Raw genomic sequence first — 17992 nt, forward strand, 5'->3', positions numbered from 1 at the left:
TGTTAATAGAAGAGATTTGTTTATATCTTCTCATATCTTCCTGTTATCTATCCATCTGGTCATATATGTAATATCTTAGAATTTGTTTTGTATTTAAACAAATCCTTTTTTTTAAAAAATTGAGACATGAACATCTCTACGTATACCTGCCTAACTTGCTAACTTAATAGGCAAAGATTTGCTTTCAACTTTGACCTTGACTGAGGATAATGTTAAGTTCTAGAGTGCTGTTAATTTTGAAAATGTCCACAGAATTAAAACTGATCGAATGTTTTTATTTATGCCAACTCTAAGATCCAGAGAGCTATCATAGCCTGCCCCATGAAATCGTGGTCAACCTTGCTGCTTTCTTTGAACTTTGTGATGCGTTAATCGGGCTCTGGGTCCAGTCCTCTCAGGGCATGGTGTCTGATGCCGGTGTTAACGAGGTGAGAGATATACCTGTTTTTCTTTTAAGCGACATATTTCTTGGCATAAAGATTTTGAGGGGAACAACTACAGTATAGTCATATGTCCAATATTATTTGAGAAATTGTTCTTGTGAATTTTAAATAGATACACATATTTTAAAGCTATATAAGGGTGTGATTGAGATAATAAATCGCACATGTTTAAAGTGTACAAATTTATGTTTTGACCTGTGTATACATGTGACGCCATTACTACAATCATGACAGTGAACCCATCCATCACCCTCAAACCTTTCGTCTTCTGTTTTCCTTTTTTCTGCCCTCCACCTCTAGCAGGTACCCATTGATCTGCTTTCTGTTATTGCAGCATTTTCTATTGCTTTTATATTTCTATATCTGGCATTTTATATTGTTTTTATCTGTCCACTTTCATTTAAAATCATCTTGCAACACATCCATATTGTTTTGTGTCTCAGTTCTTTCCTTTTTATTGCCAATAGTCCATTGAATGTATACATACTATAACTTGTTTGTCCATCCACTTGTTGCTAAAAATCATAATTTTAACAGTTATATTTTAGTTCACTTAAACCTTCTTAGACATGATTGTCACATGTGGACTAAACTGGGATTGAATGCAGATTATTCCAGTAATTGTGATAAATTAGAATTGTAGGTCTTAAACTTTTTAGTCTCAAGACCCGCCCCCCCCATCCCCAAATCTCAAAGAACTTTTGCTTATGTGGTTACATGTATATTTACTGTATTAGGAAATAAATCTGAGAAATGTAAAAAATTATGTGTTAGTCTGTTTAAAAACCCAGTAACAAATTCATGTTAACATGAATAACATTTTTAATGAAAAAACCAACCATTTTCCAAAACAAAACTGTGTTACATTTCTGCAACTCTCTTCATGTCTGGCTTAACAGAATGAAAGCCGGTTTCTCAACACCTATCCCTGATTTGCTCTCTATGTTGTATGGGTTGAAGTTCGTGAAGAGAAGCTGACCTCTATTTCATGTTGTTAAGAGCTTAGAAAGTGAAGGCTAGTTTAATAAACATTCCCATGTAATTGTGAATGTCCTTTGATCCTATACGACAGCTTGACAAGCGATAGTTTTGTAAAGGTTACTTATTATGTGGAATTTGAAAAAATATAGTGATCCTGTCATGTGTTAAAATTCACGGCCTGGCATACACTTTGGATGGACTTTATCCTTGCATGTTGCCCTTGTATATTTGCAGCTTGTGCATTGGTAATTTGGAAAGTATTCTTAAGTGAGTTATCAGATGTTCCAAATGTTGACACATTTCATTTTCCAATATAAATTAAGTCGTACTCTTGAAAAATTACCACAGACTTCATCAGAAAATCTTTGAGTATTAGAAATTTGTCAAGCTCTTGGTTTTTCAGAGTTCTGAGCTTTGCTTAAAAGTTTTGAGTTTTATTTTCGGCAGTCTTGCTTTTCTTGAATTGGTAGATTGACTTCATTCATTTTCTACATGCTGTTTGCCAGACACCCAATCACAGTTTGTCTGCCTCCCCAGCCCCTGCCCTTTTTTTTAGTACCATCAGTGCAGATGTCACCATAGTAAAGAGGACAAATAATATGATATTATTATGAAAATAGCTTTGACATCATAGAACCTGAAAGATTATCACTAATCTGGAGGCTGCTGCTGCTGCTAAGTCGCTTCAGTCGTGTCCGACTCTATGCGACCCCATAGATGGCAGCCCACCAGGCTCCCCCGTCCCTGGGATTCTCCAGGCAAGAACACTGGAGTGGGTTGCCAGTTCCTTCTCCAATGCATGAAAGTGAAAATGAAGTCGCTCAGTCGTGTCCAACTCCTAGCGACCCCATGGACTGCAGCCTACCAGGCCCCTCCGTCCATGAGATTTTCCAGGCAAGAGTACTGGAGTGGGGTGCCATTGCTAGTTTGCCATAAAAATACATAATTAGAAGAACAGCACTGTTGGAAACTCAGAGTACCTGATTTTTGCATTACAACACTACATTAATGAAAACAGTAGTTATTGTCATAAAGATAGACATAGACTAATGAAATAAAAGAGAATTCAGAAATAGACCCTCAAATGTTAATATATGGTGAATTAATTTAATGAGGGAAACTGCTCTTTAACAAATGGTGATGAAAAAACTAGATATCGATATTATAAATATGAGCCTTTACCCCTGCCTTATGTCAGAAAAGTTAACATCAAAATGGATTATAGAGCTATGTCTAAAAGCTAAAGTTAATAAACCTCTAAAAGAAAACATAGAAAATATTCACAGCTTGAGGCAAATATTTCAGGGCATTCTTCATAAAAGAAAAATTGATGAATTCAATTTTGCCAAAATTAAAATTGTTTCTTAATAGACAGCTTTAATTAAATGAAAACACTAGGAGACACTGTTTATAACTTGTATATAAATTGTTTAAACCAAAGTAATAGCCCAGTTTTAAAAAGGAGCAAGAGAATTTGAATAGATGCTTCTCAGAAGATAATGAAATGCCCACTGAGAACTTGGGAAATTTTCTATATCATTAGTTATCAAGGAGATGTAAATTGAAACCACAGTGCCTGACTGCCTTAATATCCCTAAAAATATTCCAGTCAAATGCTAGATCTTTAACATGTATACGTTGTGTATTGGTGAACGATTGGCGTCTGTGTTTTGTGTCCTTTACTGTGAGATGTTTGTGAGCAGTCTTGATTTGCTTTGTTTTTAGATCTTGAGTTCTGTGCGGTGGCGTGACCGGTTTTGGACTGTGGCCGACACAGTAAAAGTAGATGCCTCGGGCCTGGCCTTGCTCGCCCTTCACTGGCACTGGGTTTTAAAACATTTGGTCTGTCGGATCCCCCAACTCCTGATGAACCATGAAGACAAGTAAGACTCGTATTTAGAGAAACAGCGTCAGTATCTACAGGATTGATGTTTGGAAAGGAAATGTGTTTGTTCTTACTCTACTTTGGTTTGCTCCCTCCTTGACTTGTCAGTGAATGTAAATCTAGTATAAAGTATATACAGTGCCCCTTAATATCCAGCACTTCCCCCTTTCCTCACCTCCCTTCTGCCCCTTTATCTCCTCTGCTAAAGATACTACAGAGAGGTTCAGACCGTTTCAGAACATATTCAGAATTGCTTGGAGAGCCCAACTGGTGGATTTGCAGGTGTAAAGAAGTTGCAGAAGTTCCTGGGACGACCCTTCCCATTTAAGGTATAGTCTGGAACCATGTAGTAAACACAAAGGTTTGACCTCTTCTGAAGCTCTCTTGGAATGTGGGCACTGCCATTCAACTAGACTCAGCCCTGCCTGCAAATTTTTGAATGTTCAATGAGCACTATTTACTGATTTGTTAAGTGTTATTGTTTTACTTAGTCTTGAGACTTTTAAGGTTGAGCAGACTTATAAGTTTATTACCATAAAATATCCTTAGAGCAATAGGAGTAAACCAACTTTATGTTTGTAGAAGCATCGAGGAAACATAAAAACTTTTTCAGACATGAATAGGCTTCTAAAGAAAACCACTTTTCTCCTCTGTAATAGGCTCTCCTGGGTTTTATTGTTTCAGGACGAGCTGGTCGTAGAGTGTTTTTCACAACTGAAGGTCTTTAACAAAGCTCTTACCATCAGAGAGTGGATGCCTGCTCTTGGGGAGAGTGGATGGCAGGAAGACATTAGTCGGCTCCAAGTGGTTGCATCTGAAGGGACATTAAAGAAAAGTCTCCTCCAGGCCTGGGGGTTGGTCCTCCGAGCTAATGTTCTGGAAGATGTCGATTCAGGTGTGTGGCTAGCTGACAGTGGTTCTAAGCATGTCCTCTGCAGCCAATAAGTTTTTCTTTGTAAGTTTTAAAAAGTTCTCCCTTAGATATTCTCCTTCTATTCCCCCCCACCCACCCAACCCCGAATACTGTAGTGACCACTAAATAAGTGTCAGGCATAAGGTTAAACTTTACATACATTATTTAATTCTGTCATTGGAATTGTGCAGGTATTAATAGCATTATTTAACACATGAGAAACTCAAGCTCAGGTGAAGTTGAACTCAAGCTCATAGTCACATAACTGGCTGTTGGGAGTCTGAGCCTGGCCACTGACTGCTGTGTATCTTTTTGTCCAGATGCATTGAAGAATCTTGTGAATGCTCAGCATTTAGAACTAAAAGCCAGAGGAATTTCACTTGGTTTTCTGGAGAAGAAGCACAGTGAAGCTTCCTTCCTGTTGCAGCCAGATTTTAGCACCTTAATCCAGCTCACCAGGAGTGTTCAGCTGTGGCCTGTGATGGAATACCTGGCTGTGCTTTGGCAGTATAAAGTCACAGCTGATTTTATGACACAGGCTTGTCTGAGAAGGTGAGCCATCCTTCAGGTTTTTTTCCTTTGGGGCAGCTTATTTTCTTGGAAGGTTATTCTGTGTATCCTACATTAAAAACAAAGCACAGCCATGTCTTGAGGGGGAGTAGTTGCTGAAGCAGAGGGAGGTCATTTGCCACTTTGGAAAGCCAGAAATTCTTGATTCTTTGCCTATTTTGTGTGTGTTCCATCTCCCTTTCCATGGCAGTTTTCTAACAGTGCACGGAAAGCCCACAGCTCACTCTCTCCCCCTCTCTATTTCTTGAGCAGGTCAAGCAAACACCAGCAGCCTCAGATAGATGAGGAGATAAGCCGTCACATCACATTTTGTCTTAAGCACACACCAGTTGCTCCTCAAGAGCTTCGAGACTTTTGGTCCTTAGTGCACCATCCAGAGGTAAAAATCAAAGTCAAAATTAAAAAGCCTCCTTTGCGCTGTGAACTGATTAGATTTTCTGTGGCACACTGGTTGCAGAACATTGCAGAATAATCTTAAAAATTGCATGTTGTAAAACTAATCTTTTCTGAATTAAGTTTCAAAGGGGAGAACTTTGAATGTTTTTTGCAGTAATAGTCTAGACATTTTCCTGCTCTTATCACAGTTTCATTCCATTTGGTTTCCAGTATAATAAGGCTAAAATATTTGCTAATTTTTATTTTATTTGCTCAAAAATGTATTATCAGTGTTTTTTACTCTTCCATAGAGAGTAACTTGTTGAATATGAATATTGGTAAATTGTAGTTACTGTTACTTCATTAGTACAACCTTAAATTTTTCTGGATAATGTTTTATTTATTTATTTTGATACATAATTATGTGATTATTTTAATTACATTTTCACATGCACTCTTTGGAGAAGGCAATGGCACCCCACTCTAGTACTCTTGCCTGGAAAATCTCATGGATGGAGGAGCCTGGTAGGCTGCAGTCCATGGGGTCGCTAAGAGTTGGACACGACTGAGCGACTTCACTTTCACTTTTCACTTTCATGCATTGGAGAAGGAAATGGCAACCCACTCCAGTGTTCTTGCCTGGAGAATCCCAGGGACAGAGGATCCTGGTAAGAGGCCATCTCTGGGTCGCACAGAGTTGGACACAACTGAAGTGACTTAGCAGCAGCAGCAGCAGCAGCATGCACTCTTACAAAATCAGATCTCGTGTTTTATCCAAGTATAAATAGGTTAAATAATGTGACTATGATGACTGCGGTGGCAGAAAATCAGAAACACTAGGATTAATAATCTTTAAATCCATGTTAGTTCTGGATGATGTTACAAGACAGAGACCTTATAACTGGATTTATAGAATCTTTCTCGAATACTCTCTTATCTGGTTAATTCTTTATCTCTAGATGACTGCTGAAGAAAGGATCTCTTTGTGGTCCGAGTTATTTAATTCCACATTTACGTCCTTCTGGAGCAGCACCGTGACCACACATCCAGAGTACTGGCTGACGTGGAACCCTCTGCCTGGTGAACAGCAGAGGGAGACACCCAGATCTCTTCTGGACCCCACATTAAAGGTTTGTTGGCAGAAAATTATAAAAATGTTTGACAGTAGAAAAAATTTCTCATGTCTAATCAAAAGCAAGGCTACTTCCTTGGTTCACATAGTATGTCATGAAAATTTGCACGTGTCACCCAGCTTATTCTTTTTAAGATATTCCACTGTACTGCTGTGCTGCAAAGCATTTTATCACTTTCTTATTGATAAGCATTGAGATTTCTTGCCTATCCTCTTGCTTCCTATAGCAAGCACCCCTGCATCAGCTACCCTTGTATAAGCCTTTGTCTACTTGTCTCCTGTTTCCATGGATTGTGATAAGGCTTGGGATTTAACCCTTGGCCACAGTGTCTGCACATTTAAAGAGATTTATGTATGTTATCAGAACATCTAGGGAAGTAGGTTTTGTTTTTCACTCTTCCTGCTAGGAGATGGTGAAGAGGGAAGACATGAAGTAGGGATCACTTCTCATATCCTGTGTTTCCATATCTTTGCTCCACTTGGTATCATTAATACTTTGAATTATTACCAGTCGTTCACTTTAGAACTTGTTTTAATTTGTATTCCTTTGATTTTTATCGAGATAGAGCATCTTTACATATGTATATTGTTTGTTTTTATTTCTTTCTCTGAATTTTCCAGTCATGTTTATTGCCCATTTTCTTTAAAAAGGATCATTAAACGTCATTTTATTAATGAAGATCTCATTATATATTATGCATATTAAACCTTCACCTAACATGGTTGGAAATGTATTTCTAGTGTTCTATTGTCTTGCAGGTTTGAAGATGTTTTCTTATATCACACACGTTTTATAGTTTTCAAATACACCAGCCACTTTCTACTTTCTGGCTTTGATATGCTTTTAAATAAGTCTTTCTTCACTACCCAGAGTTAAAAACATTTGTTCATATTTATGTGTATGTCAGTCTCATCAGAATATCTTCTTTTGTGAGGTAGGGATGTACATTTTTTATCTTCTACAAACAAATATATCCAAAAGCAGTATTAACAACACTAGTTTCACCACTTTTGACACAGCAGTTTATTCTCACAAGTTTTCATGGGTGTAGGACTCAGCTCTGTTCCATTCCTATATCAAAATTGATTCCTTTAGTATAAGATATATCAAAGCCTTTAGTGTTAAACCTTACGGATCACCAAGAGTTGCATGCAGTCGAGGTTTGCTTTCCTGTGGATCTCACCCCTAACCTGTTGTCATGGACACTATTCCTGTGTCCCAGGTTAACAGTCCAGGAAGCAGAGGCTTGTCCCTCTGGCTCATCTGTTTGTCTTCCAACACTTTCCCCTGCCTCCAAGTCTCACCTTCCTGCAGTGTGCCCTCAGTCCTGCCGCACAAGTGGTCTTCCTGATGCCTAGGTGTGAGGGATTTTCTCCTGCTTGACAAAAGCAACCCCTGCTCTTCATTCATAGAGAATGGAGTCCTTGAAGGGCCCACTGCACCCGACCCCACTCTGCCAGTCTAGTCCTGTCTCAGGATGATGGTTACCTGTTCCTGACAACCTGAGGTGCCCCAGTGCTGCTTGTTGAAACCCCGTTAGTTAATTTCTAAAAGTTAACTTGACTCCTCTCCCTCCCTCAGGGTCCCGGCAGTCTCAGTAGAGCCGTGTTCTCCAAATGCTGCATTGAGATCGTGACCAGCAGCTGTAGAGCAAGTCCCTGGGATGTGAGCGGCCTCCCCATCCTGTCGTCCTCGCACGTCACCCTGGGGGAGTGGGTCGAGAGGTGCCAGCAGCTCCGGGATGTCAGCTCGATGCTCTGGACCAACATGGCTGTCCCGGTGGTGGCAGAGTTCAGGTATTCCCTCTCCCTGGGTAGACGGTACAGCTCCCATTTTTCCTCCAGGGTGTGTCATGGGGACCTCGGTCAGAGCTTGTTTGGGTAGTGGCTATTTCCGGTGGGTTGAGGAAAGGTGTTTTTTGGCTGAATGAGCAGGTTTTCAGTCCATTACAGAGACTGCTATGAGCTGGCCAGCCCCTCTGCCAGCTCTCAGTGTATTGTCACCAAGAGGGTGGTGCCTAGAAAACCATATCAGATCGAGAATAGAAATTCATCTCCAGGTGTAGTCTGGAGAGCAGTGTAGTCTGCCTTGCTGTTTTCTGGAAGGACGAATGCTAGTGTAAGAAAGAAATGCCTGTGACTGCAGTGCAGACCCCAGTAAGTGCTCCCTTGTCCCTGCAGACGCACTGATGCCCAGCTCCAGGGCCTGGTGCTGTGCCGGCATCTGGCCGGCCTGGCGGAGTTGCTCCCCGAGCCCCGGCAGCAAGAGCATGTGCACAACTGCAGGCAGCTGCTGCTCAGGGATAGCCAGGCCTTCCAGCACGTGGGCGAGACTCTTGGGGACCTGGCCAGGCAAGAGGCGCTGCCCAAGGAGCTGCTGTGTCTCCTGCTTACCTCTCTGCGCCACTTGTTCGGGGAGGTGGAGGGCAAGGGTGACCTGCCCGAGCCAGCCCGCCGTGGGAGCCTGTGGGTGAGCCTGGGCCTGCTCCAGATCCAGACCTGGCTTCCCCAGGCGCGCTTTGACCCTGCTGTGAAGAGGGAGTACAAGCTCAAGTACGCCAAGGAAGAGGTATGGAAGGAGGGTTGGAGTGTGGGCTGCATCCTGACGGGCTGGCTTTGCTTAGTGTATTACTCCTTTTACTCCCTTCTGGATTCTCAGAGCACAGGGGGGTGATGTGCATAAGCTACCCTGCGACATTCCACGAGTGTGCTCTAAAGACTGTGTTGTCCTGTCTGTGGGTTCCTCCGAGTAGGATCAGGCACCACAAGGGGTTATATAACCACCATGCTGGTTACATGCCACTGACAGATAGGCTCTCCTAGACACTCATAGTATCCCTCACCATCTGGATCCCTCTACCTAGATTAAGTTTTGGATATTTGGATTTGAGTAACTTATTTAGACAGGGTATAGTATTCCTTAAGGGCATCCCAGGTGGCTCATTGGTAAAGGATCTGTCTACCAGTGCAGGAGACACAGGAAACGTGGGTTCGATCCCTGAATTAAGAAGATCCCTCGGAGAAGGGCGTGGCAACCCACTCCAGTATTCTTGCCTGGAGGATCCTCATGGACAGAGGAGCCTGGCGGCCTACAGTCCATGGGGTCACAAAAAACCTGACACAACTTGGTGACTAAACAACAACGAGTAGACCTTAGGTTTTGAACTGTTGGTGTTTGTTATCCAAAACTCAAGAATTCGGTAGATTCAGATAGGGTGATGTACTTCTTGCTATTTGAACTCCCAACCAAGCTCAGGAACTGAGTATGTTAAATGGTGATATAGTGGACCTATATTTTGAGGAAGGAAAATTAAATTAGTTGGGGTGAAGGGCAGGCTGCAGTAGCAGAGATTCAGTAGTTCATTGGCATCAGTGAGATAGTTTCTTTTCACCTGACAGCTCTGAGGTGAGTGGTCCAGATTAGTGGAGCAGAACCCACCCCACAACTGTTGTGTCATTCAGGAACCCAGGTTCCTTCCATCCAGGGAGTGACCCTCCCTCAGGGCTGTGTGTCTCAGGCCTGGTCCTAGCTGGGCGCAGCAGACCAGTCTCTCCTTTTCTGCTAGTTACACCAGCTGCAGTGTGAGTGGAAGACCCGGAACCTCTCATTCCAGCTGCAGACTGGAAGAGACCTGGAAGATGAAGTCATCCTCAGTCATTCTCACCCTCACATCAGGTAACACTGTAGAGTGATGATTATTTGAACTTGAGATTATCAGCTAGAATCTTCTTTTAAAAAGACATTTTGCAGTGTCATTACAGTGTTAACCTGAGGCTATGCTCTACATACGTGAGCTCTATTAGCAAGTAGATCCCAAAGCCCCAGTTATAATCAGGAAAAATATACTCTGTGAAAGGAGTGGGAGGACTTATCTGGAGCCAGGAGGGTTGAAAGCAGAACTTGCTCTCCGTGTGGAAGGAGTTGGGTGCGATGACGGGCACCAGGGGATCTGTTACCTTAGGAAGTACTATTTAGTGGGATCTGAGCTCCACCAGCTTTAGACCTTGGGTAGACCACTCAGTGCCTTACACTGCAGTGCCCTGTCTGTAAAAGCAGGATGATAGTGCCTGCTTCAATGAGATGCACATCCAGAGTGCTTGACAACATGGGTTACACACGGTAAATGCTGTAGATGTATAATCCATTCTCATTGTAATTGTCAGTATTTCATCATTGTATGCCTCAGAAGCTGAAATGCCTTCCTTCTATTTCCCAAGAGCTCAGTCTAGATTTGTTATTTTGCTTTTAATGGAATTTGCATATGGTGTTGATTTGCCTTTAGGTTGCTTCGCCAGAGAATTGATCAGCTGGAGAACTTAATCTGCAGCCTGTCCAAGAAGCAGGCCTGCCGGCCCCCGCTGCCTACATATGAGGCCCTGGTGCAGGAAATCCACCACTACGTCAGTAGTATTGCCCAGGCCACCACCGTTCAGGATCTGCTCACGCGGCTCCTGCAGGCCCTGCGCTCGGATGGACCTCGGGCCGCCCAGGTGGCCCAGAACCTTTTGAAGGAGGAGGCCTCCTGGCAGCAGTCGCACCATCAGTTCCGGAGGCGGCTGGCCGAGGAGTTTGCCCTGTACCCAGACGCCACGGCCCCGCTGCAGGCCTCCATACTGCAGCTGCAGCACGGCATGCGGCTGGTGGCAGGCGAGGTCCATGCCTCGCTCCAGGGTGGCCTGGCTGGCGCAGACAGGCTGGGGGCCCTGGCCACATCCCTGCTGGCTTTCCCATCGGTGGGCCCTGCCTTCCCTACCTACTATGCCCACGCAGACGCTCTGTGCTCTGTGAAGTCGGAGGAGGTGCTGCGTGGCCTCAGCAAGCTGATACTCAAGCGCTCGGGAGGACGGGAGCTGGAAGAGAAGGGCCAGAGCCCCTGCACAAGCCGAGAACAGCTGCTGCTGAACGCCCTCCTATACCTGCGCTCCCACGTGCTGTGCAAGGGAGAGCTGGACCAGCGGGCCCTGCAGCTCTTCAGACATGCATGTCAGGTGAGCCCACCTCCAGCAGGGCGCCAGGGACACAAGCAGCGTGCCTGGAGGACACTTGCCGTGCCCAACGTAGATGAGATCGTGTGGTTAGGGAGTGGGGATCAAGTAGCTGTTTCTTGCTTTTTCACATTTAATTGTCAGGTTTCGGGGCCTTTTTTGTTTTTAAGAGATCAAAAAAAATTATTAGTGACATCAGTCCTTTGTGCCTGATGCACATTGCAAATGGTCTGTCCTAGTTTGTTGGTGTTGACTTTGTTTACAATGGGTTTTGCCATGTAATGATATCAACTTTTATTAACATTAAGAAAATAACTTCTGCTTTTCTCCCTTACCAACAAAAGCAATTTGTTCTCATTGTAGACAGTTAAAAGAATAAGTATAAGCTAAAGTGTTAGATTCTGCCACTTAAAGCCATGTGAACCATATGAACTATTAGCACGTTGGTTTATTCCTATCACTAAATATTTACATTTGTATGTAAAGTCTTTTTGCTAATTTAGAAGAGAAAAAAAAACCCAAACCAGTGCCATTCTAAGAAAAGTCTTAAAGCAAGATCTTTGGGTAAAATTTCGAGAAAGAATTACTGAGACAATGGTTAACTGCTTGCTTAGGCTTCTGATACAAACTGTCTTCTTGAACGGAGGATGCTCATGTCCTCAGCCCTCCTCAATACTTAAAGGGCTTTAGAGGTGGTAGGGGATTTAGGAAATGTCTGGTAAGGTATGGCCATTTTGCCTGATTGGTTCCCCAAGAACACCCAGTCCCCAGTTTATTTTCTCTTTTCCGAACCCATGGGGCATCCATCTCCCTGAGGTGCTGGCCAAGTGCAGTCTGCATCACATGCCCACTTTGCTGACCCCTAATACAGAGCACCACCCATGCCTCACAGCAGGTCCCCAGTCCTGCAGATTTTCACACCTGCAAAATTGTAACAATACAGCAAGGGAGAATTTAGGAAAATCATTTTGCTACAGATACATGGTTTGAAAACAAAGCCCATTTACTCTCTGCTACATGGAATTTAGTTTCTTGGACGTTGTCATTTATCTGGTTTTGAACCCTGGTGTTTTGTTTTCATGGGAAATAAAGAGATAACAAATCCTGCCTTTGTTCACTATAAGTGCCTGAGCAAAGGCAAATAAGCTTCTGCTGGAATGTGTGATTTTTCAGGAAATCATCAATGAGTGGGACGAGCAGGAACGTATAGCCCAGGAGAAGGCGGAGCAGGAAAGCAGCCTGTACAGGTACCGGGGCAGGACCCCCAGGACAGCCCTGAGCGAGGAGGAAGAGGAAGAGCGGGCCTTCAGGAGCCAGTTCCCACTGCACGAGAAGGTGGGCAGTGTGCTCCCCTGGTGCCACACACCTCACCTGTGAATGGCTGGGTTTTTTTTTTCCCCCCTTCCAGTTTTACTGAGATATAATTAACACACAGCACTGTTTGAGTGTAAGGTGCTCAGCATAAGGATCTGACTTCTATCTGCCATGCAACGATTACCACAATAAGTATAGTGAACACCCATCACTCATATAGATATAAAAGAAAATTTTTTTCCTTGTGATGAAAACTCTTAGGATTTACTCTATAACTGACTGCAACACTTTGTTAGGTGCTGTTACATTCCCTTTGAATGATTTTGTAATTTTTAAAATAACTTCTTAATGCACATAATTTGCTACTTCATCTTCTTGATCATTCACACTCCATTCCTCCCCATTGCTTTTAGTCTGATCAGAACTGGATTTTGATTTTCACAAGTTCAATTGCTCTAATGTTATTTACAGGACTTTGCAGATATTTTGGTAGAACCCACATTAGAGGAGAAGGGACCTTCAGGTGGGCAAGAGGAGGAGGCCACCCCTGGCCCCGCCGTCCTGTCACAGAGCTCCATGCAGGCTGTGATGCGCATCCACCAGCAGCTGTGCCTCGGCTTCGCCCGGTCCCTCTGGTACCAGCAGAGTCCGCCACCCCACGGGACAGAGCACTACCTCAGCCTGTTTCTGTCCTGCTACCAGACAGGGGCATCTCTCGTGACACACTTCTACCCCCTGATGGGTATGGTGGTTTACTTCTCTTTAGCTCTTGGGAAATCAGAATGAGTCGATGTGATTGCTGCTTCTGGAACAATTAAAACTGCTACGTCCCTGTTTTTGCTAAGTTCGAATTGATGGTGTTTCCTTAACTTAAGGGACTTAAAGCTAATTCCAAAATCAATGTAAAATTCTGCCATACCATGGTTTCTCATCCTTTGAATACTTTGGTTAAAGGGATTAAGAAAGTAAGGATATGCCATTAGTTTTAATGGTCTTGTTTCTCCATGTTATTTCTAATTTCCCTCTAACAGCTTTGGTGCTTTTCTAATGAAATCATGTATTGCTGGGAGTAGCCTGGGAACTCAGAAATTAATTTCACAGGGTGTGGTTTGATGCAGTTTCCTACATAACCTCATGATTTGCTCCATGCAAGTAGGAAGGAAGCTTTCATTCTGCCTCTATATCTCATGAAAACAAAACACCATGGTTTAAGTAGGAAGGAATCTTTCATTTCTGCCACGAAGAGCCCCCAAAACTGGGAATTTGAATCCTTCAAACCAAACTGCACCCTCTTTGATTACGTGGAGGCAGTATCTGTGTATCCTGAAACTTGGCAGGTTTTGGTGACAACCATTTATAATTAGAGTCACAGTGTCCTGGGCTTGTGTTGCTTTGGGGGTGAATGGCATTGCAATGTCTGCTTCATTCAGTCCCAGTCATTCTTTGTTTCTGAGTATGTTTCTAACATCCTTGTAACTTGACACCAACTTTACTGTGATCTTGTTAATAACTTCACAGGAGTTGAGCTGAATGACCAGCTCTTGGGCAGCCAGCTTTTGGCCTGCACCCTGTCCCATAACACTCTCTTTGGGGAAGTGACCTCAGACCTGATGGTGAAGCCTGACGGGCCCTATGACTTCTACCATCACCCCAACATTCCAGAAGCTCGGCACTGCCAGCCCGTGCTTCAAGGCTTCTCAGAGGCTGTTCACCGGCTGCTGCAGGATTGGCCAGAGCACCCAGCGCTTGAGCAGGTAGGGCGGTGGTGGGGAGGCCACTTCTCACTGTCCCAGGTGCGTTGACTTGCACAGTGGTGACACAGGTTTTACAGAACACGTTTCGAGGAGGCACTGTTTCCTGTAGGATGAATATTCACGTTTGTAATGCTGCTTGTGAATGGTGTTTGAGGTTCCACTTACTCTATCTGTTGCTCAGGGTTTGTCATCCACATATGAAATGCTGCTGCATTGCTCTTTATTCAGACACATCCTTATGTAAACAAGGGTCTGGCTCTTTTAAGCTTAGTAGTTTTAACTCAGACCCTTGCTCTGTGATCTTCAGCTAATTCTGTAATAACTTATAACAGTAATAATAGCAATTACCTTATCAAACTCAGTCTCACTTCCAGAGTAATACAGCAGAGAAAGTGTTTATCTTGGGCAGGATCCGCAGCCCTGGAGTTTTACCCACAGCATTCATGGGTGCTTGTGAAGCAGGGCCTTTGCGTGAAATAGGCCCGTCTTCAGTACCCTCTGACTGTGGGCAATTGATAGCTCTGTGAGCATGCCCAGATCTTTTTCTCTCCCCCCTGCAGCTGCTGGTTGTAATGGACCGAATCTGTAGTTTCCCACTTTCCAGCCCCATCTCAAAGTTCCTGAATGGCTTAGAGATCCTTCTGGCAAAGGCACAGGTAAGAGGATTCTCTAGTCCTCATTTTAGTTTGTCATCAACTGAAGAGATTCTCTTATTATTCCAGTTGGCCTTCAGACTGGCTGGGTGTCTGCATCTTCACCCCCTCAGTCCTCTCATAGCCTCTGAAGTGGCTGGTGCTCCCCTGATTTTCAGATTAGGGCTCTGGACTTCAAGGGGGGTCACGTGACTAACAATACAGAGAATCAGACTCAGGTCTCCAAATCCTGTGCTGTTTGCTCAGCTGGAGGTTAGTCAGGTAACCAGAAAGATCTCCAGGCTGGATAAGCAGGATGGTTATGTATTGGTGCATGCATGCATGCTCAGTTGCTTCAGTCATGTCTGACTCTTTGTGACCCTGTGGACTGAAGCCCACCAGGCTCCTCTGTCCATGGAATTTCCCAGGCAAGGCTACTGGAGTGGGCTGCCATCTCCTCCTCCAAGGGATCTTCCTGATCCAGGGATCAAACCCATGTCTCTTATGTCTCCTGCATTGGCAGGTGGGTTCTTTACCACTAGCGCCACCTGGTACATCAGTATAGAGGTTGTTTAAGGTCCCAGTGGTCTTTGCTTAAGAAAAGTTAAGGATGTTCCTGAGGGAGGAGGTGATCAAGGGACTGAATAATGGCTGTAGTGAATTTCTTCTGTGTCTTGTCAGGATTGGGAGGAGAATGCAAGTCGAGCCCTGTCTCTGCGGAAACATCTTGATTTGGTCAGTCAGTTGATCATCCGTTGGCGTAAACTGGAACTGAAGTGAGTGATTCATTTGTCACTCCCCCTCCTGAACTTACATTGTAGGGACATGGTCTTTGGATGGGTTGTTCCTTCAGAGTTGATGTCATGTGTCAGCTGGAGACCAGACAACAGCATGCATTCTGAGGCAGCAGACTGGCAGCTTCTCCATCTTCATTTAGGAGGAGAGAATTGTGAATATTTAGCTCCTGCCTCCAAGGTTTCACATATTTGAATGGGTTTCCTTACATTCCTCCTTGGTCTCTCCTCCCACATTTCAGCTGTTGGTCCATGAGTTTGGATAATACCATGAAGCGCCACACTGAGAAATCCACCAAGCATTGGTTCTCCATCTACCAGATGCTGGAGAAGCACATGCAGGAACAAACAGAGGAACAGGAAGGTAACACCTGACCATGAATTCCCTGCTTATGTAGAGGGTCCAGGCTAAGCATGAAGTGCTGCAGAGCCTGGGATTTACTGCTCCCTTGTCCTCCACCCACTGCTTTCACACAGGACATGTTAAGTGACAGCCGGTGTTCCCGAGGTCAACCGAAAAAGCTGGGTAGTTCTTTTTTTACTGAGAATAATGATGACAGTCAGAGAGGCTAAAGTGACTTATCCAGAGTCCAGAGAGCTAGTCATAAGATAAGATTTCCTTATTCTCTGTGTCCATGAGACAAGTCAGAGAGGAAGTTCCTGTCTTGGTAGGTAGTAGTTACAATGCTTGAGTTAAAAGGGTTTCATCTCATGCTTAGAACAAGGGCCTTATAATTCCTCGTTTGCCATGTGTGCATTTCACATATACTGCTAGTGCAGCTGCCATTTTTAAACCAGCTTGAAATGTAGCTGTGGTCCTCACTCCAAACGTCACGTTAACTGGTGTCCCTCGGGGATCTCATAGTAGACTGTGTGCAATATGACACGGAGTGATGGTTGCAGACACACGTGTGTTTTCCTCTTTGAATCTCTAAAGATGACAAACAGATGACCCTGATGTTGCTGGTCAGCACATTACAAGCATTTATTGAAGGATCCTCACTGGGGGAGTTCCACATACGACTTCAGATGTTACTGGTTTTCCATTGTCATGTCTTGCTGATGCCACAAGTCGAAGGAAAAGGTAAGGATATACATACGTGTGTAAAAAAATTTTTTTCTTTAATTTTACCCTATGCTGTTAAAATGATTAGGCTTTGAATTCTCGAGACAGGTGTCTTATTGCATACCAGGTTTTAAACAAGACACTTTCAGTTGTCTTTTACTATAATGTGATTCAGGTGAGATAAAGAGAAAAACACTGAAATCAAGTGCAGACTGGTTATAATTGAATCCCTGGCTAGTGAACTGTGGCAGCGGTAAATCAACAGATGCAGATCCTAGAAGCTGGCATGTTGAGGCAGCACGTCTGTCTGTCTAGACGGTGCATATGTCCCGCTAAGCTTCTGCTTGATCCAGGCTATAATTAGGTTCTTTGATCTCAGGAGAGCACTGCCACATATCAAGCAACTGCACATAAAACTTCTACTGTCAGTTACCATCCCTGACCACAGCAGTTTAGATAAAAGTGTCACCGTAAGGTATAGATTTACGTGAATGAGTAGTCAAGGTGAGCTCTTAATATGCCATCTTTTAAAACAGGCTTAGTTTCTGCTGACTTTACAGTAAGATTCTGAGAAAGAGTTGGAAATTGTGAGTTTGGTAGAACATCTGAGTATGCCTTCTTTAAGAACAAAAGTGCGACTGGAGAAAATATCCACTGCAGACTGAAATGAAAAAAATAGGGTAGTGCTGGCAGCCTGCATCTCTGGGAACCACTAAGCCTGGCTCCCCGACGAGCTGTTATGTAATCTATGGGTGCTGTGCTGTGATGTCGTGGCCCAGAGAGTAACGAGGGAGTGTGCAGCCCCGAGGGAGAAGCCAGCAGCACGTGTGGTGTTTTCATTTCCTTTTCCTTTCTTCCAGATGCACTTTGCAGTGTTCTGTGGAACTTGTACCATTATTACAAGCAATTCTTCAACCGGGTCCAGGCCAAAATTGTGGAACTTCGTTCCCCGCTGGAAAAAGAGCTTAAAGTAAGATGAACAGCAGTCATAATCACTCTTGGGAGAACAAAAGCAGCAAATTCTTTTTCAGTTCTGTTTTTAATCCGATTAACAGTGAAACAGGGGCTCTGAGGAACGGAAGGGAGCATAGCAGCAGCCAAGCAGGATGGCAGGTTTTGCGTTTTGTGGCATTGGCTCCTTTGGTGC

General features: G+C 43.8%; 1 protein-coding gene across 2 annotated transcripts in view; it reads left to right on the top strand.

The window, feature by feature from the left end:
• The window catches only part of MDN1 (midasin AAA ATPase 1), a 140144-nt gene that overhangs the window by 85493 nt on the left and 36659 nt on the right, over window positions 1-17992 (top strand). For both annotated transcript variants that reach the window (XM_005210876.5, NM_001206168.3), the window contains exons 53-71: window positions 295-428; window positions 3150-3307; window positions 3518-3638; window positions 3994-4204; window positions 4543-4774; window positions 5045-5171; window positions 6127-6297; window positions 7882-8096; window positions 8481-8868; window positions 9866-9975; window positions 10583-11288; window positions 12459-12620; window positions 13071-13341; window positions 14118-14353; window positions 14914-15009; window positions 15667-15761; window positions 16022-16143; window positions 16717-16863; window positions 17706-17815. In XM_005210876.5, the coding sequence (XP_005210933.2) occupies window positions 295-428; window positions 3150-3307; window positions 3518-3638; window positions 3994-4204; window positions 4543-4774; window positions 5045-5171; window positions 6127-6297; window positions 7882-8096; window positions 8481-8868; window positions 9866-9975; window positions 10583-11288; window positions 12459-12620; window positions 13071-13341; window positions 14118-14353; window positions 14914-15009; window positions 15667-15761; window positions 16022-16143; window positions 16717-16863; window positions 17706-17815 (3812 nt within the window). The remainder of the gene's footprint in view (window positions 1-294; window positions 429-3149; window positions 3308-3517; window positions 3639-3993; window positions 4205-4542; window positions 4775-5044; window positions 5172-6126; window positions 6298-7881; window positions 8097-8480; window positions 8869-9865; window positions 9976-10582; window positions 11289-12458; window positions 12621-13070; window positions 13342-14117; window positions 14354-14913; window positions 15010-15666; window positions 15762-16021; window positions 16144-16716; window positions 16864-17705; window positions 17816-17992) is intronic.

This window comes from Bos taurus, chromosome 9 (assembly GCF_002263795.3).
Source record: "Bos taurus isolate L1 Dominette 01449 registration number 42190680 breed Hereford chromosome 9, ARS-UCD2.0, whole genome shotgun sequence".
Classification (NCBI taxonomy): domain Eukaryota; kingdom Metazoa; phylum Chordata; class Mammalia; order Artiodactyla; family Bovidae; genus Bos; species Bos taurus.